Genomic DNA, 25,793 nt, shown 5'->3' with positions numbered 1-25,793 from the left:
ATTTTTACACCTTTCTTGTTTGAAGCCATTCTTCTTTTAACTATCATTTTGAACTTTTTTAAGGTCGCATACCTGGAAGGCATGGCGGTGAAATAGGACGTCCTGCAACGGTAGATGTTGAAGTTGTGTTAGAGGAAGTGGAACTAGGTCCATCGACTTCATGGAGAATGATGGAAAGACGGACTGTAATACCAAAAACTTCAGTTCACAAAGCTTTAAAATACCATCCCTACCACATTCAACGTGTTCAGGCTCCACAAGAGAGAGATTACCTGTCGAGGGTTAGATATTACAGAGAAATGTTGCGAATGCATGATTCAGACCCCCGACTTTTTTAATAAAATAATATGGAGTGATGAATCATCATGCAACCGTGATGGTTATTTTAATTTACATAACTTTACAGTTGGCAGATAGACAATCCTCACAAAATGAGAGAAGATCGTTCGCAGTACCGGTACAAAATAAATTTATGGTGCGGTATTTTTAATTGTCAGATATTGGGACCTGTGGAACTGCCGCCAACGCTCAACTCTCACAGTTATTTAGAGTTCCTTCAGGAACGGCTTCCAACTATTTTAGAAGATGTACCCTTAAACCTGCCGCGAAGACTATGGCTGCAAAATGACGGGTGCCCTGCTCACTACGGACGTGAATTAAGAGCTCATTTAGACGAAACTTATCCTCGCCGATGGATTGGACGATACGGGCCAATCACGTGGCCCGCTCGATCTCCAGACCTGAATCCATTAGATTTTTTCTACTGGGGCTGTCTTAAGGACAAAATTTATTCAAAACCAATTCAAAACGAAGAGCATTTGCGGGAACAAATAAATGGAGCTACTGCTGAGATAGCCCAATTGAGTTTAAGATCTCTAAAAGTGTCTTTTCTTAAAAGGTGCCGAGCTTGTATTAGAGTAGAAGGTCGCCAATTTGAGCATATTTTATCAATAAATGAATAAATTTTTCTTCAAACAACTCATGTATATTTTATTTCACGTGAACCCATCCTTTACATGAAATATTGATAGATAAAGCCCTTGTTATAGACTCTAGTTCGAATTCCGGTACATAACATAAAATAATGTCAGGAGCAGGTATCTTTGTACTATTTAGCATGTCATTGGTCGGTAACAAGAGCAACTTAAATTTAAATCAATTAAATACATTCTAGCGTGTCTCAGTCCTTTGCCCACAAAAGCGGCTATAACTTTTTTTTTCTATTCGAAACGTTAAGCGTGGCACCTTTCTGAAATCTTTATTAAATGAGCATTTTTTATGTAATGTAAAGTTATAGCTCAGTACATTTTTTTTCACCAGAGATAGTCAAATTTGGGGAAGAAAATATCAAAAAGTTGAAAATCCCCGAAATAGTCCTAATTTTATTAGGCATATATTTATTAATATATTTTAGCTACATTGTATTTGAGTATGGAGAAGCAACTATCTGGAAGTATTTTACATAAAAAATTTACTAGGTATACACGTTACAGTATCGACAGCACCGAAATTCGACCCCATTTCAGCCGAAACGATGTTTCATATCGCCACTATGCGGAAAAGAGCCGAACAACGCACCCACCGCTACCGTGCCGCCTATGCGACGCACACCACCCCATTCGGCTCTGCCCTATTTCTCAGGCAAAATCGCCGGAGGAAAGACTTCGCGAAGCTCTACTGGGCCCCTATTGCGCAAACTGCCTCGCCATGACCCACCAGCTGAAGGATTGTCAAAGCGAGGGAAGTTGCCGTCGGTGTGGTGAGCAACACCACTCCACTGCCAACGAGAATGTGAGTCATGGAGGGCACGAGGCAACGAAGACGACTCAGCCGAGGCAGACGGCACTCTTTCACTATACGCGTCCGACTCTGGAACCGAGACTAGGCCTCCCGGTCCAGAGATTGAAGAAGGGAAAATTATTGGGCGTGGAGCGGGGACTCGGCCTCTCCGTCCGCTTACTAACTGGGGACCCGAAACACGGTCTTTCCGGCCTCTGCTGCGACATGAACGCAAAAGTAGGGCTGGATCCGATTCACGAGTTCACCGACCACGTTACCAAGGGCGACAAAGCCGCAGAGCGGGAACCCGGCTTTTCCGCCTACGCCAGTCAACAACAGTTCAACGCGAAGATAGACCGGTGACTAGGCCTCATCAGGTATCACGACCGCACGCCTTTCGCAATTCTATAATAACTCCATCACTCCTGCCCACTATAGCCGTGGCTCCGACTGCTGTTGTGAAGGTGGAGGCGTGAGACGCGCGCTTATTGACGTCTGTGTGCCGAGCACAATCTTGTCCGCAGATCTGGCCCAAGATCTACGGCTTCAGGAAACACATATCGGCGGGCAACTAGGGTGCTTTCTATGCATAAGGACCTATCAGTTGCCCTGCCGTATATCCACATTCGGCTTGCGGACCCAAGTTCTTTCGCATCAGCACCGATACGTCTTGCCCTTGGAGCCGACGTGTTCGTTTGGGTGCTGTCAGAGGGTGCCGGCCGTCAATTTAATTTATATAAAATAAAAATAAAAATCTTAATTATTTGAAGTTTTTAATGAAATAAAGTGCACTGAATTATAATCATGTTTGTTTGCCTATGATTTTCACTCTATCCCTCACTAGGTGTTTTATTCGAAAAAGGATGGAACCGCTGGTCGAAGATCTTGGCAATGGTGGCGCCGCTCTCAACAGCACAACAAACATTTTTTTTTTTTTTGTAGAGGTGGCACAAAGCATTGAAAGTCGAAAAGTGTGGGACTTGCCTTTCGGCTCACCGCACTAAAAGCCCACCCCTGCTCTATTTCCCTCTCACCGTGGAACTACCGTAAGGTATTACTTCGTGGAGGGGGAGCGGCCTGTTGCAAATCTATGAAATTCTGCGGAGTTGTTCCGCTCGACGCAATTTAGATAAAAATGTGCTTGCCAAATTGCAAACAACGGACCAGTTATCTTCTGACTCAAGCATAGTATCCACAAGGTTATGAACCGTAAGTGGCCTCCCCACCTTCCTGCTCGAGTCATCTCTTTCGATAGCAAACCTCGGACAGACGAAAAAGCAGTGTTCAGCGTCTTCAATAATATCCTTTGCACAGAAGGTGCAGAAGGGATCGTCTTCGTGCTTAAATAGGTATAAATATGATTTAAAGCACCCACGCCCTGTCAATATTTGGGTCAAATGGAAGTCCACTTCCCCATGTTTCCTACTTACCCTTGATATCGAGGGTATGAGGTGGTGCGTCCAACGACCGCTGGCTGCGCGGTCCCACCTCGTTTGCCATTGCGGTCCCACCTCTTCGCGTCTCGTTTGGTTTATAGGCCGGGGCCTGTCCCTTGCACTAAAATGTCAATGGGGCAGAGTCCTGCCACTACTAGTGCTGCTTCTTCGTACGTAGTTCGGAATGCACTGCATACTTTGATAGCGCAAAATCTGTGCAAAGACTTTACTTCTCGTACATATGACGTCTTGCTGAATGCTTCATACCAGATTTGTGCACCATAGAGCAGCACACTGCGCACGACGCTTGCGTATAGCTGTCTATGCTGTTGTTTCGGGCCTCCTACGTTCAGCATAAACCTTGTTAGTGCCCCTGCCACCTTTTCAGCTTTCTCGACAGCATAATCAATGTGCGCCTTGAAGGTAAGCCTCGCATCAAACATTATGCCTAGATATTTTAAGGTCGCCTTTGACGTAATTTCTTGTTGACCAACGTTTATAGTCGCCACTTCTCTGACTTTTCTACGGCTTATTAGAACTGTCTCGGTTTTTTGGTGCGCAAGTTCGAGCCCTGTTTCGGCCAGCCATGCTTGGATCTGAACGATTGAACTATTTGCTGCGATAATTATTTCTTCTAGATGCTTCCCTACCACCACTAGCGCTATGTCGTCAGCAAATCCAACAATTTTCAATCGTTCTGGCAAGGATAGTCGGAGTACACCATCGTACATGATATTCCAAAGTATTGGACCCAGAAGCGAACCCTGTGGTACTCCAGCCGAGACTTTATGTTCTTTGACCGTTCTCCGTATTGTACAGTAGCACTCTATTTGCTAAGTAGTTGTCTACAACCTTGCGAAGGTATGCGGGTACCTCGAATCTGCGTAGAGCGGCGTTTATGTGTTTCCAACTTGCGGTATTGAACGCATTTCTTACATCGAGGGTGACAAGCAAGCAGTACTCCTTTGCTCCTCCCTTCCACCTTTCGCCACTGATTGCATCTTCCGCCAACTGCTTTACCAAACTGGCTGCATCTACTGTTGACCGCCCCTTTCTGAAGCCGAACTGTGTCTCTGAGAGGCCTTCCTTTTCCTCGATTGCTTCAACTTCCCGTCGTATCCAACATGCATATAGGACGATATGCTGAGGGATCTTCTGGTGGCTTCCCAGTTTTCGGCAATAAAACTTGCCTTTTTTTTATTTTTATTTTATGTTTGTAGGCTAGTCTGATACTTTCAGTTCTTGTGCGAATAAAACTACTTTATTCCACTTTTTACCCGACGTTTCGCTAAAACTTTTTAGCATCCTCAGGGGTAGTGTTTATTTTATCTGTTACAACAAATATACAAAAATACAAAAAAACACACACATTAAGTATTAACCGAAAAAACAAAAATGTATACATATATAACAACAAATTGAATTTAATGACAAACCAACTTACATTGTTTAGATATTCAAACATAGATATGTATATGTATAAATACTTAATCACTAAAAAAGAAAATATATCCATACCACTTGATGTGGTAGTTTTGTCAGTACTGAAAATTTCATTTCTGTAAACAAGTTATGTATGCGGCCGCAATGTTGTCTGTATCTTCCTTCTTATTAATTGTCATTTCTCGTTTTTGCATAATTCTAAGGCTCTCTATTGTGTATCGAATCTGTTCTCTTCTTTCTTTGTCAATAATATTTGTGTTCGCGAAATCAGCTGTGTGTCCACTTGTTAAAATGTGCTGTGATAATGCTGTACTGCTTTTCCGTTTCCTTATGTCCGCTTCATGTTCGCCTAATCGAACACCTAAAGGCCGCTTCGTTGTCCCAATGTACAACTTTCCGCATGTTTCTGTTTCCTTCCCATTGCATTTAATTTCGTAGACTACGTTGTTTTGTTGGTGGACCTCCACTGGACACTTTGTTTTTGTATATATTCTCGAAAGTGTGCAATTAGATTTATATGCAAGTGCTGTGTTTTGTGTTTTTGTTATGTTATGATCAAAATTATCGGTAAGATTGGGAATGTATGTAACACTGAAGAATTTCTTTGCGCTTTTTGTTGTTTCTGAGTCCGATTGTGTGTTAGGGTGGTTGCTATTTTTTATTATTCCCTCATTTATGAGTTCGTGTATTAATTTGACAGGATAATTATTGTTTTTTAGGATGTTGGTTATTTTCTCTATATTGGTGTCATGGAACTGTGTGTGGCTTATCGTCAGTACTTTGTGGATTAAGTTTTTTGCGGTGTTAATTTTATATTTTCTTGGTTGAGATGAGAAGTAATTTATCAGGCGTCCAGAGGAGGTTGGTTTTGAGTACCAGTCTAGAAGGAGGTTTTGCTTTTCTCGATAAATACAAACATCTAGAAATGGTATTTTTGAGTCTTTTTCAATTTCCATAGTAAATTTCAGTTTATTGTGGTATTTATTAAGAGTATCTAGAATAATATTCGCGTCATTACGTTTGATAATAGCGAAGATGTCGTCCACGTATTTTGTTACAAACTTTATGTCAATGTTAAATTTTTCTTTCAGCTCAGTGATGGTGTTGTCCAGTAGGTTGTCCATGATAATGTCAGCGATTGTTGGAGAAATTGGATTTCCCATGGGCATTCCAAATGTTTGTGCGTATAGTTTGTTGCTGAACATAAAGTAATTGTTATCCTTGAGGCAAAAGTCTATTATTTTGTGAAATTTCTTTTTTGGAATAGAAGTTTTCTGTTGAATTAGGTCCCACTTATTCATAATTATTCTCGAAGCTAATGTCGTTGGTATATTTGTGAATAGGGAAAGGACATCAAACGAAACTAAAACATCTTCATCACACACATGGACGTTGGTTAACTTATCTTTAAGATTAAAAGCATTCTTGACGTTATATTTTCCTGAAATTAGACTTTGTAAAATCTCGCCGATGTATTTGGACAGTTTGTAACAGGGGACCATAATAGAAGAGACAATAGGACGAAGTGGAACTCCAGGCTTGCCGCTGGCGCTTCCATACATCAGGAAATACTCCTTCTTTAAAGCATTCGTTAAAACTATCGACGAACACTTTAGGGTTCGCAGCTACAGCAAGCTTGAGGACACGATTTGGAATTGCATCCGGCACCGGTGATTTTTTATCTTTAAATCACTTGGCCGCAAGAAGTACTTCTTCCGTGCTAACCATGGGGAACTCGAACATCGTAGCAGGAAAAATTTCTCCCGCAAAACTTGATTGCATTGGGGATAACGCCTCAACGGCATAATAACTGTGGTCGAACCGACGCCTTCAGCCTTTTCGTCACAACTTTATATGCTAAGCCCCTGGGGCCATTTTGGACGCTTTCACACAAGCTAGTAAAACATTTTCGCTTGCTGAGCTTAATGGCTTGTTTAAGCTCCTTGCGTTTAGCTCTGTATATAGCATGTTCGTCGGTAAAGCTTTCAGACCTTCTGGCACGCTGGTAGTTTCTTCTCGCTCTGTTGCATTGCAGTCGCAAGTCCGCTATTTGCTCATTCCACCAATAAACAGGTGCACGTCGGCTGGTCGGGTATTTTTTTTAATCGAAGCGTCGTACGGAAACATGAATTCATACACTTGTTTTGAAATTGTAAGCACATATGAAGCTGGTAGCTCGAGCGTTTCCCAAGTACAGATGTTGCGTACCGCAAGGGGGCGGTATGTTTAGGCCCTAAGCCTAAATATATCGAAAAGCTGGTTCTCTGCCTTAGCGTCATTTTACGAGTAAACTAAAATACGTATGTGTGTACGCATGCGTGTGTATATGTGTATTAACGCGAAAACTTGGGCCGTTAGCAAGTCCTTCCCGCTGGACAACGAACTTTAGTTAACTTTCCCCTTCTATATCGGTGTTTGTCAGGCGGTCCGCAACTAACGCGACTTATTTGTCAATGTTATTGTGGCTTATTAACATTTTATTTTTAATATTTTTATTGAGCTTTGTACCACGATTGTTTATTAGGAAATATTGAAAAAGCACCAAAGTCTAAGCGGTAGAAGTTATAGCAGCTATTTCGGAGATCACCACATCTCTTCATCAGACTTCTTTTTTCTAGACTTCAGAAGGGATCGAACCTGCGAATTCGATGTTCAAAGTCAGAAGCGTTAACCACTGAGCTATGTACATCCCGTAAACTCTTGTTGCTAATTCATTTTCCTTATTCAACCAACTACTATCAAGTGCAGCTGCTTTGGCGCTATTTAAACTCGACAGCGTTAATTTAATCTGCTACTTCTCGTTTGAGTCTACGCGGAAGATAACACTTAGCTACCAGCGTCAGCGATATTAACTTATTTCAGGCAGGGTGTGGATGAAGCTTAACACAGCATACAGGGGACCCTGTATGCCTAGCCACTACCACATCAAGACCATAGTGCGCGAAATGCATCCTTCAAGAGGGGACCCTGTTTCTACAGAACACTATGGATCTAGACCCGGAGGGTGCCAAATCTACCCTCTCCCTCTAATCCAGGGTGTCATGCGTCACCGTGCCCATTGGAAGGTTTGCAGTCAGGGGGCTTTCCGACTGTATTCTAACGGCGCCTCCCGGATACCTGTCCGCCTCCGGGAGTAACGGTGGACTTGCTGCGGCATGGGGCTCTGCCGTGGTCGACCGTTTTTTCCCCTTTCCTTATTTTCCGGCCACCGAAAGGCCTCGGCTCAGTAGGTGGCCAAAGAACCAGATGAAAGATGAATACAAATAAAGAAGCCTCGGAACCCTGCACGGGTAGTGCCGCCGCTGGACACGGCGATGAAAAGTCCAAAACACCAACCACCTCGGAAACCGCATCGACGGAACCGAGAGGGCCTGAACGGCCCAAGCAGCTTCGGGCTTCCGCAGAAGCTGGAAGGATTGCTAAACCCCCAGAGGGAAAGCGAACCTCCAGGGATGCCGGTGGTACTATACCCCATGAGGGAAAGTCGAAGCCGGCCCCCTCCCCCATGCCCATCCAGTGCACACTAAAAACTCAAGGTGCAGTGGTCGAGCAAAAGTCCTCCACGGACAAGCAGAGGACCACTCCCGCGAGTAAATCGAAGACCGGGGCAAATGACCTCGATCTGCGCCCCGGCTGCTCCAAAGCTGCAACGAAAGTTTCGCCCTGCGTCAGGGCCCAGCGTGACCGAAGGGCAGCCCCTAAGGTCATCAAAAGGCTGGGGGTCATCCCGCATGACCAGCTGACGGAGGAGCAAAAAGCCTCTCTTAAGTGGGCCATGGGAGTCTTCGCCGCCAGCGACAAGCGATCCTCCGGGAAAGGCGGGAAGGACAAACCACCCACTCGGAAAACCCAAGGAAGAACCTTGCCTCCAAGAGACAGCGATCTCAAGACGACACCTCGGGTGAGTCCAAGAGGTATAGGGATTCCTCTCCATCTAACCGTCCGTCGATGGCCGTATCCAACACGAAGCCGTTCAGTGAAGCCGCCAAAGAGCACCTCACGCTGGCGGTGTTGGACAAGGGGCATCCGGACGGCCACATCACTACGGACAACTGGAAGTCCGTCCTGATGGGTTTATGCAGGGTATATAAAGGGATACTCCAGAAGTACCCGGCCCTGCACCAGTCGTCCGTGATGCCGGATGGCATCAAGGGCGAGTTAAGCTGGTAGCGTGCGCCGATGAGCGCGCGGTCCGGCTCTACAAAGAAGCTATCTCCACGGTTGGACAGCTGTGGCCCGGGGCAGACTTAGTTGCCGTCCATAGGGATGAAATCCCTAACAGGCCGCGAGCCTGGGCCTGGGTACCAGCTGAGCCGTCAAAACCGGAGGAGACACTCGAGTTCATCCGCATGGGCAACGAAGGACTGCCCACCAGCGATTGGAGGATAGTCCGAGCTGGCGAGACCAAGGGGAAGCAGCGTTTTGTTTTCTTTGTCATCAACGATGCTTCTGTCCCAGTTCTCGAGGGTTGTGGTGGGGTAATAAGCTACGGCTTTTACTCAATCACAGTAAAAATCCACCAGAGAACGGATCAGCAAGAGGGGGGAAACGGGCAACGCCTCGAGCGGACCCGCTCCCTCAGATATTCTTCCCGACGAAGGGGCCAACAAAACAGGCAACGCCTCGAGCGGACCTGCGGCCCCTGCGTCGGCATCGGTGGCAGGCAGCGCGGGTTACACAGGAAACACCACGAGTGAACCTGTGGACCCACCAACGAGTGTGAGTGTATCCGATACCGCGACAGATACTGAGAGCGACACGGGCTCAGTATCTGCCTACGTAGGGTCGGTCTACAGTCGATGGGCAACGCTGGACGAGGACCAGCTTCTGGTATCCGAACCGGAGGAGGAGGACAATGACATCACATTCATTGCCGCCGCCGAGCGGAGGGAGCTAGAAGCAATGGACATAACCGATTCTGAGGATGGTGCAGATCCTACAAATTAATCTGCACCACTCCAAGGCAGCCTCGGCTGCTCTCCTTCTTCGCCTCAGCGATAAAGCTGAGGACGTGATTCTAGTCCAAGAACCTTGGATCGTCAGAAACAAGGTTTGCGGACTGAACTCTGATGCCTACCAGGTGGTATCAGCTCCAGTAATAGGTAGGATCAGAGCTTGCATTCTAATTAAAAAAGTATATTCTCATTTTTTACTCTCCAAATACAGCGACGAGGACACTGTATGCATCAGCGTACAGCTGAAGGAGAGCGTTATCTGGCTGACATCAACCTACATGGCCCACGACAGCCATGTTTTTCCACCCAATAGACTGGAAGAAGCGGTGAAGGAAGCAAATCGCAGAAAGCTCCCGGTCATAATAGGGGCCGACTCTAATTCACACAACACGATCTGGGGCTCAAGTGACACCAACTCCCGGGGTGTGTGTGTACTTGACTTTATTCTTTTACACAATCTTACTGTATGTAACCGTGGGAACGATCCCACCTTTGTGACCTGTGTTAGAAGGGAAGTGCTGGACATCACCCTTGTGTCGAGCGGTTCGTCCGATCGGATAAGGGCCTGGCAGGTGTCCAAGGAACACTCTTTTTCTGACCACCTCTACATCAGTTTCAATCTCAATTTTGATCCTGCTCCTTTAACAGCATACAGGAACAGAAAGCGAACCGACTGGGCAAAGTATAGGAATACGCTGTCGGCCTCTCTACGTAGATACGCTTCTCACGATAAGTCCTGCTTATCGTTAAGACCTGATGAAGCGAGTCTCTCGAATACAAAGGGTGTTTCTCTCGGTGAGCTGGACTCATCGTCGAAAATTGATGAAGCAGTGAACTTTGTGACAAATGCCTGTAATGCTGCTTTCAAAGCCTCCTGCCCAAGCACCCTCCCGAAGGGCAAAAAGAAACCCCAGTGGTGGAATCCGGAGATTTCAGCACTGAGGAAGAACAGCAGGAGGCTTTTCAATCATGCTAAGCAAACAGGTCTTTGGCAACCATACAAAGACGCACTCAAAGTTTTCAAGAAGGCCCTAAAGAGGGCGAAACGCGAATCTTGGCAAATTTCTGCAATAACATAGAAGAGAACTCTGAAGCCAACAGGCTGAGGAAAGTTCTCTCGAAATCCTCTTCGAGTATGAACTCTATCCAGAAGCCTAACGGTGACTGGACGACATCATGTAACGAAATGCTGGAGGTCCTTATGAGCACTCACTTCCCGGGCTGCTCGGACGACACCTCCGGTTTTTCGCCCGGTCCTAGGACTTACTTTTCTCTGGGTGATACCGTTAGGGACGTCGTAAGTGAGGAGAGGGTGGAATGGGCTTTAATGTCCTTCCAGTCCTACAAATCTCCGGGCCTTGACGGAGTTTTTCCCGCTCAACTACAGGAAGCTAAGGACATACTGGGCCCCCTGCTTTCTCAGATTTTTACATCCTGCCTAACCCTGACTTACATACCACATGAGTGCACAAAGGCAAAAGCTGTATTCTTACCAAAAGGAGGCAAGGCCGCACATGTGAAACCGAAGGATTTCAGGCCTATAAGCCTCACTTCATTCTTCCTTAAAACTCTAGAGAGGCTCATCGACGAATATATTCGACGGAATATAAAAAATTACAACCTCTCCCCGAACCAACATGCATATTCCAAAGGAAAATCCGTGGATACCGCACTCCATGAAATCGTATCGACGATTGAAAAAGGATTGGCCTTAAAGGAATACACGCTCGGAGTTTTTCTCGATATCGAGGGTGCTTTCAACAACGTCTACCCGAAGTCTGTTGTTAACTCCCTTCTCATGGCGGGGGTGCAGCGGGGTCTGGTGAATTTTGTTGGGCTCCTTCTTGAGAAGAGAACTATTCTATCAGAACTGGGGGATGCACAGTGCTGTGTCTCCATTCTATGGCTTAATTCATGGCAAATAAGATTCCCTATATCTCTCTTACGCAAACCCTCAAGGAATGGCAGCTACTTTCATTTTGGTCCTTTTTGACTACAAAATGTTTTTTTTAAATTGATTATATCTTTTGGTGTGGGTGTCACACGCTTAAAAAATTTGATTCATTCAAGACGACATTAAATACTCAAAAGACAAATATAATTTTGTTTTCCTTTTTATTAGTTACTGCGCACGAACAAGAGTTGTTGCAAAATACTGAATCAAAAATTATTTGTTTTATCTAACGCCGTTTATTGAAAAATTAAAGTCATCATGCAGTCAAATTCCAAACTACTCAGCAAACACACTAGTTCATTGACTATATATTTTGTGGTGTATTCATACATGAATTGTGATGTATTCATACATGAATTTTGTGGTGTATTCATACATGAATTCATTCATGAATTTCGGGTTGAAATCATACTAGTCAGAAAAAGTGTAATCTATACTAGCTCTTCTATAAGTGTAATCTATACTAGCTCTTCTATCGAGCTCTTCGATGGAATAGTTTTTCAACAAATGCTCTACCCTTCGATTTTTTGTTCTCCGTGAAGCTTCGCAAAATTCTTCTTTAGAAGGTCTTCCCCGTTCAGCACATTTATCCTTATTTCCATTGGAATCCGGAAGGGAAAGGAATGTCCAATTTAGCCATTTAGAATATGTTTTTTCAAAAGCGCTTCTTTTGTGGCCACTATAATTCCACTTATTTTTCATCTCACTATTAAAAAGTTTTATTTTTTGATTCAAAAGTGCTTTGTCGCATTTAGCGTGTATTAATTTGTTTTCAACAAATGCAGATAATGCAGACACTCTATCTGATGGACGAGTAGAAATCCAGATATCAGCTAAAATTGAGTTTTTTATAATTGAATTCATATTAATATTAGTTTTTTCACTATTTTACGCTTCACTACACAGCACAGAACACTACGGCGTGTGTCTACAGTAATAAACTTTACTATTTTTAAAGAATGTTTTGGCATTTAAGTAATGGAAAATACTGTGGTAACTGCAATCAGTGAAATTTTTTTTTTGCAAAAGTTTATTTTATAACCTTAAAAAAAACGATTTTCTTCGAAAAGCGCAATGAGTCTGCAGACTGTTTTTTTTTTTATTTCAAAGAAAAATGCCCCTTCTTTCAAATAAAAGAATAAAAAAAAACATACTTTTACATATTTTTTTTTTATCCCTTTGTAAACTTAGGAATTTTTTAAATTTTCTGCAACAAATTTTAGGGTGTAGCAAATAGGCCATTCCAGCCAGGAAACTCAATATTTTTTAAAAAGCTCTATAGAGTGGTTTCCTTACAGATTTTCTAATTAGAAAAATTGTGTCTTAAGATAAAGTATGATAAATTGTATTTTTAGCAATTTTTTTTTAAAGACTCCAGCTAAAGGCATTTTCATAAAAGAAAAAATATATAAAAAACACACAACTTTAAGAGGTTTTTCTGAGAACCTTATGAGATAAAAACAAAAACTAAGTCCAGATCCTTAATCTAGGATAAATTTCCTTTCCAACGATACCAAACACGTTGACATACGTGACAACAATTTTTTTGATTTTTGCCCGCTCATACAGCACTGTCGGATGGTTCCATCACAAAGTATGTGACCAGAGGCACCCCCCAAGGGGGCGTTCTCTCCCCTCTGCTCTGGAATCTAACAGTGAACACCCTACTTCTAAGCCTAAAGGGCACCGGTTGCCAAGTCATAGCGTACGCTGATGACATAGCAATCGTGGCAACGGGCAAACATCTTCAGGTCCTGAGTGAGTTATTGCAAAACGCACTCGGTCTGGTAAACATCTGGTCCAAGGAATGTGGACTTAGCGTCAATCCTACCAAAACGGAAATGGTACTTTTTACAAGGAAGTATAAAACTCCCTTATTTAAACCTCCCACCCTAAACGCAGTGGCACTTACTCTCTCAACCGAGGTCAAATACCTTGGAATTATTCTAGACAAAAAACTTGACTGGAAGCGAAACATTGAAGACCGCTCCAGAAAGGCCAATACCGCCCTTTATGCCAGTAAGACGGCAATAGGCAAAAAATGGGGAATAAAACCACACATAGTACACTGGATGTACACAGCTGTGATAAGACCCATCCTTTTCTACGGGGTCACCGTATGGTGGCTGCGCTAAACAACACTTTGTCCAGAGCCAAGGTGGAACGGGTACAGAGGACGGCTGCCATGCTAGTCACGGGAGCACTGCCCACTACACCTACCAAATCTCTGGAAATAATGTTAAATGTTCCACCTGTGGATCTCTACGGAAAATTTCGTGCCGGCTGCAGTGCGGTCAGGTTAAATACAATCCAGCCGTGGAGAGACCTCAGGTTCGGACACGCAAAAGTACTTAAAACTCTACCGGATAATCTACGACAGATAGATTATACCACTCCTCTACTCTGCTTAGACAACAAATTCTCCACAAGGATCCCAGAGAGGAACGAATGGGAAGGGGCCACAGACCTGAACGCAGGGTCTACGGCCATATATACAGATGGTTCCAAGCTTAACAAAAGAGTGGGTAGCGGGATCTACTCTGACGAACTCGCGCTAAACCTCAGTTTTCGCTTACCGGACCATTGTAGTGTTTTTCAAGCAGAATTAAACGCCATAATGGAGGCGGCACGATGGGTTACAGCCTCCGCCCCTCCAGGACGGCCTATTGCTATCTATTCTGACAGCCAGGCTGCTATCAAATCTCTCAATTCTAGCGGAACAACGTCCAAAGTAGCCATAGAATGCAGGAAGATTCTCAACCTGCTGGCATCAAAATGCTCCTTGACTGTTGTATGGGTCCCCGGACATAGGGACATTCCTGGCAACTGCCTAGCCGACGAGCTGGCAAGGAGAGGGACGGAAATATCTGAAGTCAATTCTGCTCATAACGCGGGCATACCTCTAGCCTCCTGCAAACATAGACTAATGACCGAACTCGTCGAGGAGCTAAATTTCAGGTGGGCTGTGGAAACCACCTGCCATACTACCAGGCAAATTTGGCCAAAAATTGATGTAAAGCGATCCATAGCTCTTACCCTGCTGGACCGCTCCTCTCTTAGATTAGTAGTCGGGGTTATCACCGGACACTGCCTGATGGGCACACACGGAAAAAGGCTAGGATACCCCACCAACGATTTTTGTCGCAGTTACAGAGACGAGGAAGAGGTGGAGACCGTTGAACACTATCTCTGCTATTGTCCCGCCCTGGCCAACACGCGCAACCGATTCTTCAACAAGTACTTTCTAGATTGTTTAGCCGATTTGAACTCGGCGAACGTCCTCGACTTTTTGTGCTATATATAACGCACTCGGTGGTTCAATTACTAAGGAAGGGAAAGAAACAAATGGCTTCGGCCAATGGTATCACAACGGGCTTTTCCAGCCCACGTGTGCTCCGCGCTCGGCGCGGGGCTGCCACTCCAACCTAACCTAACCTAACCTACGTAGTTGGTTAGATTTTTGGATTCTTGATTTTCAGTTTAATTTAAATGTATTAAACGTTCTTTTTTCAGCTTTTTTGTTTGTTTTGTAACGGATTTTTTTGAATTTCTGGAATTATATTTGTTGTGTGTCCGTCCGTTGGGATGTTTGATAAGGCATGACTGTTTCTCTGCTACGGCGCAGGGAACAGTAGTGAGGCAAGAACCTCGCCAAGCCGACATGACTAGCCACAGTGCACCCCATTGTGGCATGTAGCCTGCACTCACTACTGATCTCATCGTATGCGTAACATAACACGCTTTTAAAACGAAGGTATGGTTGTGCATAATTTCGGTATCTCATCATATGCATTGTTTCGGTTTCTTCTTACTTCCGCTCCCTTTTCCGGCAACACAGAAAGGGGAATTCTACTTAGTAAAGGTTATAACCCCTAAGCGCGGCCGAAGGCCACCTGCGCAAAAAGATGTTCAGGGCAAAAATACTTCCACCCCCCATTCCTTATACGGCAGAAGGTGCTCAACACCGTAAACAAAAAAAAAGGAACAGTCCAGCGCCTTCTTTTTGGTCTGCAGGCTGTATCGGAGATACAGCCGCTAATTTTAAACGTAGAATACGTGGTATGGTTAAGAGCATATCCAAATCAAAAACGAAAGCACACACTAAGAAAAAATATCGATATCAAAATCGGTAATAATATCGATAGCAAAATGGATAACAAAATCGATAAAAATATCGATAATAAAACCGATATAAATATCGATAACAAAATCGGTTACCAAATCTATCAAAAAATCGATTACAAAATCGATAAAGATATCGATAACAAAAGCGATGACAATATCGATAGCGAACTCGATAAAAATATCGATAATAAAACCGGACAAAATATCGATACCAAAAGCGATAACAGTATCGATAACAAAATCGATAAAAATATCGGTAACAAAACCGATAAAAACACTGATGACAAATTCGATAAACGATAACAAAATCGATATTAACATCGATAGCAAAATCGATAAAACGACCGATAACAAAATCGATAAAATCAGAAAAATCGATAAATAAAGAATCAATAAAAATATCGATAACAAAACCTATAAAAATATCGATAAAAAAATCGATTAAAATATCGACAACAAAATCTATAAAAATACCGATTACAAAATCGATAGAAAAATAGATAATAAAATCGATAAAAACATCGATAACCATATCGATGACAAAACTGACAAAAATATCGATAACAAAATCGATAAAAATATCGAAAAAAAATGGATAAATAAGCGATAATGAAATCGATAACAAAGTCGATTACAAAATCGATAACAAAATCGATAAAAATATCGATAACAAAATTGATAAAAAATATCGATAACAAAATTGATAAAAATATCGATAAGTTCCGAAAATATCGATAGCAAAATCAATAACAATATCGATAAAAATTTCGTTAACAAAATCGATAAAAATATCAATCACAAAACCGACAAAATATCGATTATTATATCGATAAGTCCCGAGGATCCCGAAAATCTCTAAAATGCCGAAATAGTTCCCAGATTGAGCCTCTATCTATATCCTTTTCTCTAAAACTACCTTTATTTTAATCTTTCTTCCTCTATCTTCATTTGTACTTTTATATTTATCTTTGTTTTTATTTTTATGTTTATCATATTCTTCATATATATATTCCCCTTCACGTTTGCCCTTATATAAGTAAAGTGTCTAAATTTACCTTGGTCTTCATTTTTGCCTTTATCTTTACGCAATTTTGTTTTGGTTTTTATTTTTACCTTTTCCTTTATCCTTTTCTTTATCTATGTACGTACTCACCTTTACTTTTATTCTTGGAGTGGTCTTTTGCTAAACGTTGTTTCACTTCAAAAAGTTTTCGTATGTATATATATAATATGTATGTATAGACATACATAGATTACTAAAAAATAGAAACAGATCCGCATTAGCTGCAATCAACATATATACGTATGTATGTATTTACATATGTACATACGCGCGATTAGGTTATAAATATTGCGCCATCTGTTTATCAAAAACCAATATAGTACTTACGCACACATACATACTTTTTGTCTCCTCCCCTCACTTACTTATGCTAAGCCCCAGGGGTCATTTTGGACGCTTTCACACAAGCTAGTAAAACATTTTCGCTTGCTGAGCTTAATGGCTTGTTTAAGCTCCTTGCGTTTAGCTCTGTATATAGCATGTTCGTCGGTAAAGCTTTCAGACCTTCTGGCACGCTGGTAGTTTCTTCTCGCTCTGTTGCATTGCAGTCCCAAGTCCGCTATTTGCTCATTCCACCAATAAACTGGTCACGTCGGCTGGTCGGGTATTTTTTCTTCATCGAAGCGTCGCATGCAAACATGAATTTATACACTTGTTTTGAAATTGTAAGCACATATGAAGCTGGTAGCTCGAGCGTTTCCCGAGTACAGATGTTTCGTACCGCAAGGGGGCGGTATGTTTAGGCCTTAAGCCTAAATATTTCAAAAAGCTTGTTCTCCGCCTTAGCGTCATTTTACGAATAAACTAAAATACGTATGTGTGTACGCATGCGTGTGTATATGTCTATTTATAAATGCGCATGCATGTATACACATACGTATTAACGCGAAAACTTGGGCCGTTAGCAAGTCCTTCCCGCCTAGCGTGGCCAGATATTTTAGTGACATAATCAGTACAGTTGGGATCAAAAATCAGTACAAAGCCATAAAAATCAGCTCATTTTTAAGCGCCTTTTTCGTTTATTAACAATATAACAACCAAATAACAGCGCATTAATTTAAAAAAAAATAACATATATAACAGTTCATTAGTTTAAAACAAAGCAAACGTATTACATATGTATGTACAGTTGTGTTCACATAAATGGTAGTAAAATGTATTGACAATTTTTTCTTTCCTTACTTAGTTTAAATTTTATATAAAAATAAAGTTAATTCTATAAGAAAAACCATGCAAGATGAAGTCTCAAACTTTCTAGAAAATTTATAGAAATGATAAAAATTTAAAAAAAAATTTCATCAAAATATCTAATTATCCGAATTTTTTTTTAATTTGGAGTACGCAGTTTTGTAGCGCATACAGTTTCAGTAGAAGATGAGCTCGAGTCAGAATTTGTTTGCATATTTTAAGCTACAAATTTAAAACACATTCACAATACTAGAGCTCACTTTTTGATGCGTTTGAGCGAAAGTGCGAAAATCGGCAGTTTTTTACAACAAACATATGGCACCGTTATGGCGTCGTTTCGCACAAACGCACAAACGCACAGCAAAGCAACAAAACAAACGCTAATTTTTGCCTTTCGCATTTTCGTTCAAAGAGTGAACTGCCTTAATAAAATCTGTGGACATTTGACAAAACAACTTCGCTCGAGATATGACAATTTTCCAAGATTTCTATCATATACATGAATTTTCAATGCGCATATTTCTGTCTTACCGCCATGTTAATATGACTTTGAATATAAAAGTTATGGCAGTCTTATAACCAGGGAACGGATTTTTAGGACCTAAAAACCTATAAAAAAGGCAAAATAAAATAACGAAATAGGCTGGAAAAGGCAAAATAAAATAGCGAAAAAGGCAGGAAAAGGCACTAGGTATTGCAAAAAAGGCAAAACAAAATAGCGAAAAAGGCAGGAAAAGGCACTAGGTATTGCAAAGCAAAATAAGGCACAAAAAAAAGACAGAAAATACGAAGAACATTTATTTTAGAAATGTTTATATTACAAATAAAAAGAGAAAATCTATGAACTAGTTTCATTATATGAAAAATGTGTACTTTGAATCTTTGACTATTTTATCCTTTCGAGTTTCTAACTCATAAAACTTTAATCTCTATAGTTGTAGTAACATTGAACCACAAGATGCATTTTGAAGTTTTCTGGCAGCATCTTCATTCGATTTTCGCGAAGAAAATTCTTAAATATACTAAACGTGTGCTCGATGTGAGTTGATACAAGTGGCGCCCAATTTAAATATGGAACGTTTGAAACGTTCATATTATCAGGAATAAGGGCGTTTTCCTCGCCCTTTACAATTTTATCCACACCCCTTATTGTCTCCAAGCCTACGTTAGCTGAGAAAACGGCTTTGAATTTTTCCAACACCAATTTGGCAAGAGGCCCCTGTGCTTCTATAGGCCGCATGGGCATGTCTATATTTTTAACCTAAAAAAAAAATTTAAATGCTATAATCACTTTTTTAAAGGAAGAAAAGGCAAAAAAGGCAAATATCTTAAAAAAGCAAAAAAAGGCAAATATCTTAAAAAAGGCAAAAAAGGCAACATCAAATGTGTATATATGGAATCAGGGAAAGCTAAATCGTGGACATTCTTAATCGAATATTCTCTATCTCTTTAGCAGAAAAAAAAGGCAATTTCCATAAAATCCGTTCCCTGCTTATAACAGTCTAAGATCCGACAAGGGTACGACCTTCACCCACCTGTTTCATGGATTAAAGCTATTTTGTATGAAACTTATGTCTTAATAAATATTTCGCGAGTGGGTTGGTTGAAAAAAAATCCTGGCCAGGATATTTTTAATTAAATACTCAAAAATTATTATTTTTTTTTAAATTTTGTTTAATGAACAAATTATAAACCAATCGGAAGTATTAAGCCTATAAAATGTGAAAACGTTGGATTGTCTATTTTTTTCTGGCCTACTTATCGGGTTGGCAGGTATGAACTGGTAAGTAATACTAGTAATTTTCACTCATCTGTTTTTAGAACTTACATTGCACAACAAGCACAAAAGCAGTAGCTATTTCAGTTTGAAATACTATGGCTGTTCCATGTCCTGAAGTATTTGGAAAAGGGCTATTATGTTGTATTGAATTCGGGCAGTTTTTTGCGAAATGTTAGGAAACCAAACAATTTCAAGGTGACAGCTTTTGAAAAATGGTTTAAATTTAATTAGCACTGAATTTACACGTTCAATAAATTGCTTCGTATCTGCTCACATGTATGAGTTATCAAAAACCATTCTTTTGAACATGTTAACCTCATGTAAATGACAATTATACCAATTCACAAAAACATTTATTAAATGTAAAAATCAGTACAAACTCATAAAATCAGATTTCGGGTTCTTAAAAATCAGTACAATAAAAAAAAAATCAGCAAATGTACTGATTAAATCAGCGCATCTGGCCACCCTATTCCCGCCGGACAACGAACTTTCGTTAACTTTCCCCTTCTATATCGGTGTTTGTCCGGCGGTCCGCAACTAACGCGATTTAATTTAATCTGCCACTTCTCGTTTGAGTCTACACGGAAGATAACACGGAGCTACCAGCGTCAGCGATATTAACTTATTTCAGGTAATATACAAAATTGTATAAAAAGAAGATTTGACAAAATATATGACTTTAATTAAACTATTATTAAACCACGGTCTTCTATTTTTCTCTTATTTCCATTGAATAAAAAACCCCTGTGCGTTCAAGCACTCTGGAGGCACATGCGTTTTGACACTTGTTTTTTTTTTTTGAAATACCCGAATACACTTCATACATACTTAAACTTGATTTAAATGATTTTCAGTACTTACCTACCATTCCTTTATACTTACCATTAACGTACATAGATCACGCACACATTTACTAAGTTTAGATGATAGGGTTACGAATTTTTACCTGTAAGGATTAGGATTAATTTAGGATAAGAAAATGAAGTTTGCATAAATTGTACTGATATAACGGGAATGCTGACCCTTTTAGTTATATAGGAAGGCATGCTAAAGACTTTTATAATGGGGCTACTGATATTAGGGTGCGCCAGTAGTCACGGTGAGGGTGGGCCAGCACCAGGCACCACAATACCAGCGGTGGTGCCTCATATTCGGTCGTAGTTTTTTTTTTTTGATTCTTCGTAGTTGGTTAGGTTTTTGGATTCTTGATTTTTAGTTTAATTTAAATGTATTAAACGTTCTTTTTTCCAGCTTTTTTGTTTGTTTTGTAACGGATTTTTTTGAATTTGTGGAATTATAATTGCTGTGTGTCCGTCCGTTGGGATGATTGAAAAGGCATGACTGTTTCTCTGCTACGGCACAGGGAACAGTAGTGAGTCAAGAACCTCGCCAAGCCGACATGACTAGCCACAGTGCACCCCATTGTATCATGTCGCCTGCACTCACTACTACTCTCATCGTATGCGTACCATAACACGCTTTTAAAACGAAGGTATGCTTATGCATAATTTCGGTATTTCCTCATATGCATTATTTCGGTTTATTCTTACTTCCGCTCCCTTTTCCGGCAACACAGAAAGGAGAATTCTACTTAGTAAGGGTTATAACCCCTAAGCGCGGATAAGGCCGCCTACGCAGGAAGAAGTTCTGGGAAAAAGTACTTCCACCCCCTTTTCTGGCAACACAGAAAGGAGAATTCCACTTTGAATGGGTTATAACCCCTAAGCGCGGATAAGGCCGCCTACGCAGGAAGAAGTTCTAAGCAAATATACTTCCGCCCCTCTTTTCCGGCAAAACAGAAAGCAGAATTCTACTTAGTAAGGGTTATAACCCCCAAGCGCAGGGAAGGCTGCGCGAAAATACTTCCGCCCCCTTTTCCGGCAACACAGAAAGGATAATTCTACGTAGTAAGGATTATAATCCCTAATCGCGGCCGAAGGCTGCCTACGCAGAAATAAGTTCGTTTTCATGTATGCACCAGTGTTGATATTTGAGATTTTTAAATTGTAAAACTTATCGAGAAAAACTGTACATTTTAGAGCTTAATTGTACTTTTCACCATTTCCGTCAATACATTACCTCCCGTTTTCCTTCAACCTAACATACACTATTTTTTGTCTACTACAGTGGGTTTATCTTTCAGTTCATTGTACAGCTTCAGTTGGTGTAAGCTTAATTTAATGTAACTTATCATTGAGATCTGTCCACTAGCCCATAAAATCATAGCCAGTTTTGTCAGAAGGTCCCCCTAAGTTAAACCAAGTTTCATTAAGTTTACAGTTTAACTTAAGTATACATAAATAAATTCTTAAATTGTATTCCACATTTTAAAAAATACACCACGCGATAAAATTCTACGGTCACCCAGTTTTAGCTATATATTAAATTTCTTCAAATTAATTTTATTATTTTTTTATGAAAGTACTAGCAAATACCCATCGAGCTTCGCTGCGCCTTAAAAGTATTTTTGTGTTTCTAATCCCATGTTACGAAGCACGTTGGGTATTTGATAATTTATTTGAATAGTGATCCTATGTCAATTTTGACCACAATTAGTATGTTGGTAGTAATATTTAGGTGATATCTTTTTTATGAACATATTTTATTTTAATATATCCCTATATACTACATTGTAGGACTTGTTATTCTCCGCCAATACGTATAAATTTTGAGCGCTCGAGACTCTTGAGCAACCAACATAAAGTTGACAATTTGAAAAGCAAGAAGTGCCCATATGAAGTCCTGCCACTTTCAATGTTTGACCCCGGGATTTATTAATAGTCATTGTGAATGCTAACTTTAGGGGAAATTGCAGCCTCTTAAATTCAAATGGCAAATTATTTGGGATAATTGGAATTAGCTGATCCGGTGAGAATAGTTGCCTTGATGATATTTCTCCCCATCTCTGTAACACATAGCCGGGTGCCATTGCACAATCTCGGTGCATATAGGTTACGCATCAGCAAAACTGGGACTCCAATCTTTAGCTCGAGTTTAAGGGAAGGCACGTCTGTTAATTCCAATGTATTAAGAAATTCTACAAGGTAAGATGTACTGTCATCACTGCTCATCACCGTATCTATTGATGTGTAGATTTTCGATTCTCCAACTAACCCTTCCATTATTTTTTTGTTAATATTATGGACAGACTCATTTTTTGGCGAAAGCACTGCCCTCTCGCATAACCAATCGGGGTTTCTTATATTAATTTGCAAATTCGGATAAACGCACAAAATTAGTTCATCCTCTGTCATCACTGGATTGCAAAAATCGCTCTTAAATTCAATTTTACCATATATGTTCGTTTGTAGTACACCCACACCGATTTGAAGCAGCTTAGATGCATATTCACCACTTTCCAAATCATTGAAAAGTTGAACTCGCATATTGCACGTAAGGTAAAGCTTTTCCACCTTGGACCACAGTGCCGACGCCTTCAAACATGCATTCATCTCATCTGCCGGTGTACCCCTCTCAATAACAGGCAATGTCTGCCTAAAATCACCAGCGATCAAGACCACAACTCCTCCCATCAAAGCCTGATTGATACGGATATCTTGCAGGCTCCGGTTTAATGCCTCTACAGCATGCTTATGCGACATAGTGCACTCGTCCCACACAATTAACTTGCACTGTTGCAAGAGAGCACCGCGGTTGCTAGTTTTGCTAATGTTGCAAGTAGGGGTTTCTTCGCTCACAAGATTTAGTGGCAATTTAAAAGTTGAATGCGCAGTCTGTCCACCAGTAAGCAACGTTGCTGCGATTCCTGAGGAAGCCACAGCCAGGGCTATATTACGGTACTTGCGAAGTCGAGCCAGCAACAGGTTTAGAACAAATGTCTTGCCAGTACCTCCTGGTGCATCCAGAAAAAAGATTCCCGGTTCACCACTATTAACACGCTGTATAATTAAATTGTAAACATGCTCTTGCTCGGGAAGCAAATGTGGTGTCATTTCATTAACAAAAGTGTCTAAGGCGACGGTATCATAATTGAATTCTCTTATAACATCGCTTGACAATTCTCCCCTTCGTTGTGGTGTAAGCAAACCAAAATCCACCATATTTTTTCCGCATAAGTTATTTATTTTATCCTCTATTAATTTCAGCGCCTCATTAGTTATCAAATCTGCGTGCGTCCCTTGTAGCGTATGCGCGATATACTCTGGCAGTGCGTCCTTGTATTTTTCCCACAGCTGGAGAGGGTTGGAGACTCCGCAAGTACTCACTAAAATTGCAAACAGCTCTCTGAGTTTGGCGGCTGAGCGACACAGCACGGCCTCCTCCATGGTTAAGTCCCAGTGGTTGTCATCATGCAATAGTCCACGTGCTTCACATGCTTCCCTGAATGTCGCTCGCTCTAGTCCATCAAATTTCTTCAGTGCTTGGAAGTTCGTTGGACCACGGTATACATGCGACCCAGTGCGTCTCCAGCTTTCACGCCTGGCCAACCCTCCACATGTGTCCCTTGTAAACGGCGCTTCCATTCTTTCCTCATTGCGTTCCAAATATAGTACCTCGGTATTTCAGCGTATAACAGGGTTTTTGCGAAGTTGTCAGTTTCACAAAGTTGAAAAAATGCCGTTAGTGTTGTTTTTGGAGGCGCTGCAACTCTATGGCGGAAATTGTGTTCCGTGAAGTAAATACGCTCGCCATTGGGCAGGTGTACTGCTAAGTGAATGACAGTAGGGTGTCTTTCATGAAGTGGCAAGCCAAAGATTCTCCAGGCCGCAACATTGCTGCTCACGTACCGGCCAGCCCTGAAGGTTTGGACTTCATCTCTGGGGTTAATATTAATATCGCCAGCTTGCCTCACATTGAAAATGGCTTGATCGCTAACTTTCTTTATGTACTTACATATATACTTTATGGCCTGAACTGAGCTACAGTACTCTACGTTAATATGGGCATCGAATATTTTTGAAAGAAGAGGCACAACCCACCTGTTATCTACTACGACGTCTTCTTGGTAGCCGCGCATTCTAATATTAGCCATGCGTCCTCTATCGTGAGGTGCTCTTCGACGGTACAAGGGGTAACCATTTTCATTTGTCGGTGTGTCCTTAAGTGTTGCCCGGGGATACTGTTTACTACATTTTCCATTCTTCATGCATGGAGTTGACATATTAAGTGCCCCGCATGGACCATGGATCATATTTTTGACAATAGTATCGTATAGTTTTTGGTCAATGTTAGCATCAGGGATTTCCGCACTAATTATGTCGTCGATTTGACTTGGTCACAATTTTTCTTTTAGCCATAACAAAAGACGAGCATGAGGCAAACCTCGTTTCTGCCACTCTATTGAATACATAAAGCACTGAGCGTCTCCAAATAGTTTACCTTTCGTGTGCAGGGCGACTAACTTTTGGACTTTGATCTTAAAAACTCTAGCAATAAGGTCGTGCCTGTCAGTGGCTTTTTGACCAGGCATAAGTTCGATAGTGACTTCTTCCCATGCCGGATTACACGTAAACGTGATGAACAGATCGGGACGCCCATAGTTCCGAACGTATGCGAATGCACTTCACTACAGTAGAAGGAAGTATAACGATTTGCCCTACGTCACTCGCATTAACTTGCGCGTCTTGTCTTACAGCGTCTTGCAAATGTATATAGTTTTCCGCTCGTAACTTTATTTGATTTAAAGCGATGTATCTCAATCGCTCACTTTCTACTTTTACATACATATCAACTAAAAATTGGTTCAGAAGTTGCTTGCATGTTAGCAGTAGATTAAAATTATTGTTACGAACCATGAGATGGTAAGCATAGAAGCCCATGCAGGACACCTTTTTGTTAGGCACCGGGCGCCTATTTTGCGGATTAGTCTGTGGGATTAAAAGATCATAACCCTCCTGGCCGTTCCAAAAAATAAGCGGATACTGGAGAGCGTCATAAAATCTATGCGTATCAGTAATGGGACAGAGCTGCCCACTGCGCGCGTGCAGTACAATGTCCCTGCCGCTGGTGTGTTCCGCGCCAGCCACCACGGCCGCCACCTCGCTGGTGGTAGGCGCGTTGTAGCGCCGCTCATGTTCTCCGCGTGGCACGCGATCAGCGTGGATTA

The 25,793-nt window shown here is 41.5% G+C and overlaps 2 protein-coding genes across 2 annotated transcripts; both read right to left on the bottom strand.

The window, feature by feature from the left end:
- Nucleotides 1-4,514: 4,514 nt before the first annotated feature.
- On the bottom strand, nucleotides 4,515-6,318 carry LOC118734769. The gene is made up of 2 exons (XM_036464457.1): nucleotides 4,734-6,318; nucleotides 4,515-4,544 (listed from the first exon to the last, which is right to left on the bottom strand). Exon 1 carries the CDS (start codon nucleotides 6,218-6,220, stop codon nucleotides 4,769-4,771), a length of 1,452 nt encoding a protein of 483 aa, XP_036320350.1. The 5' UTR covers nucleotides 6,221-6,318; the 3' UTR covers nucleotides 4,515-4,544; nucleotides 4,734-4,768.
- Nucleotides 6,319-22,563: 16,245 nt separating this feature from the next.
- Nucleotides 22,564-24,210, bottom strand: LOC118756048 (ATP-dependent DNA helicase pif1-like). The gene has a single exon (XM_036490842.1). It carries the CDS (start codon nucleotides 24,208-24,210, stop codon nucleotides 22,564-22,566), a length of 1,647 nt encoding a protein of 548 aa, XP_036346735.1.
- Between the last annotated feature and the right edge of the window lie 1,583 nt (nucleotides 24,211-25,793).

The sequence above is a fragment of the Rhagoletis pomonella genome, unplaced genomic scaffold, assembly GCF_013731165.1.
Source record: "Rhagoletis pomonella isolate Grant_MI unplaced genomic scaffold, Rhpom_1.0 Rhpom_scaffold_00002, whole genome shotgun sequence".
Lineage (NCBI taxonomy): Eukaryota > Metazoa > Arthropoda > Insecta > Diptera > Tephritidae > Rhagoletis > Rhagoletis pomonella.
The sequence above is the reverse complement of the archived record's forward strand: the minus strand, read 5'-3'. Positions and strand labels throughout refer to the sequence as shown.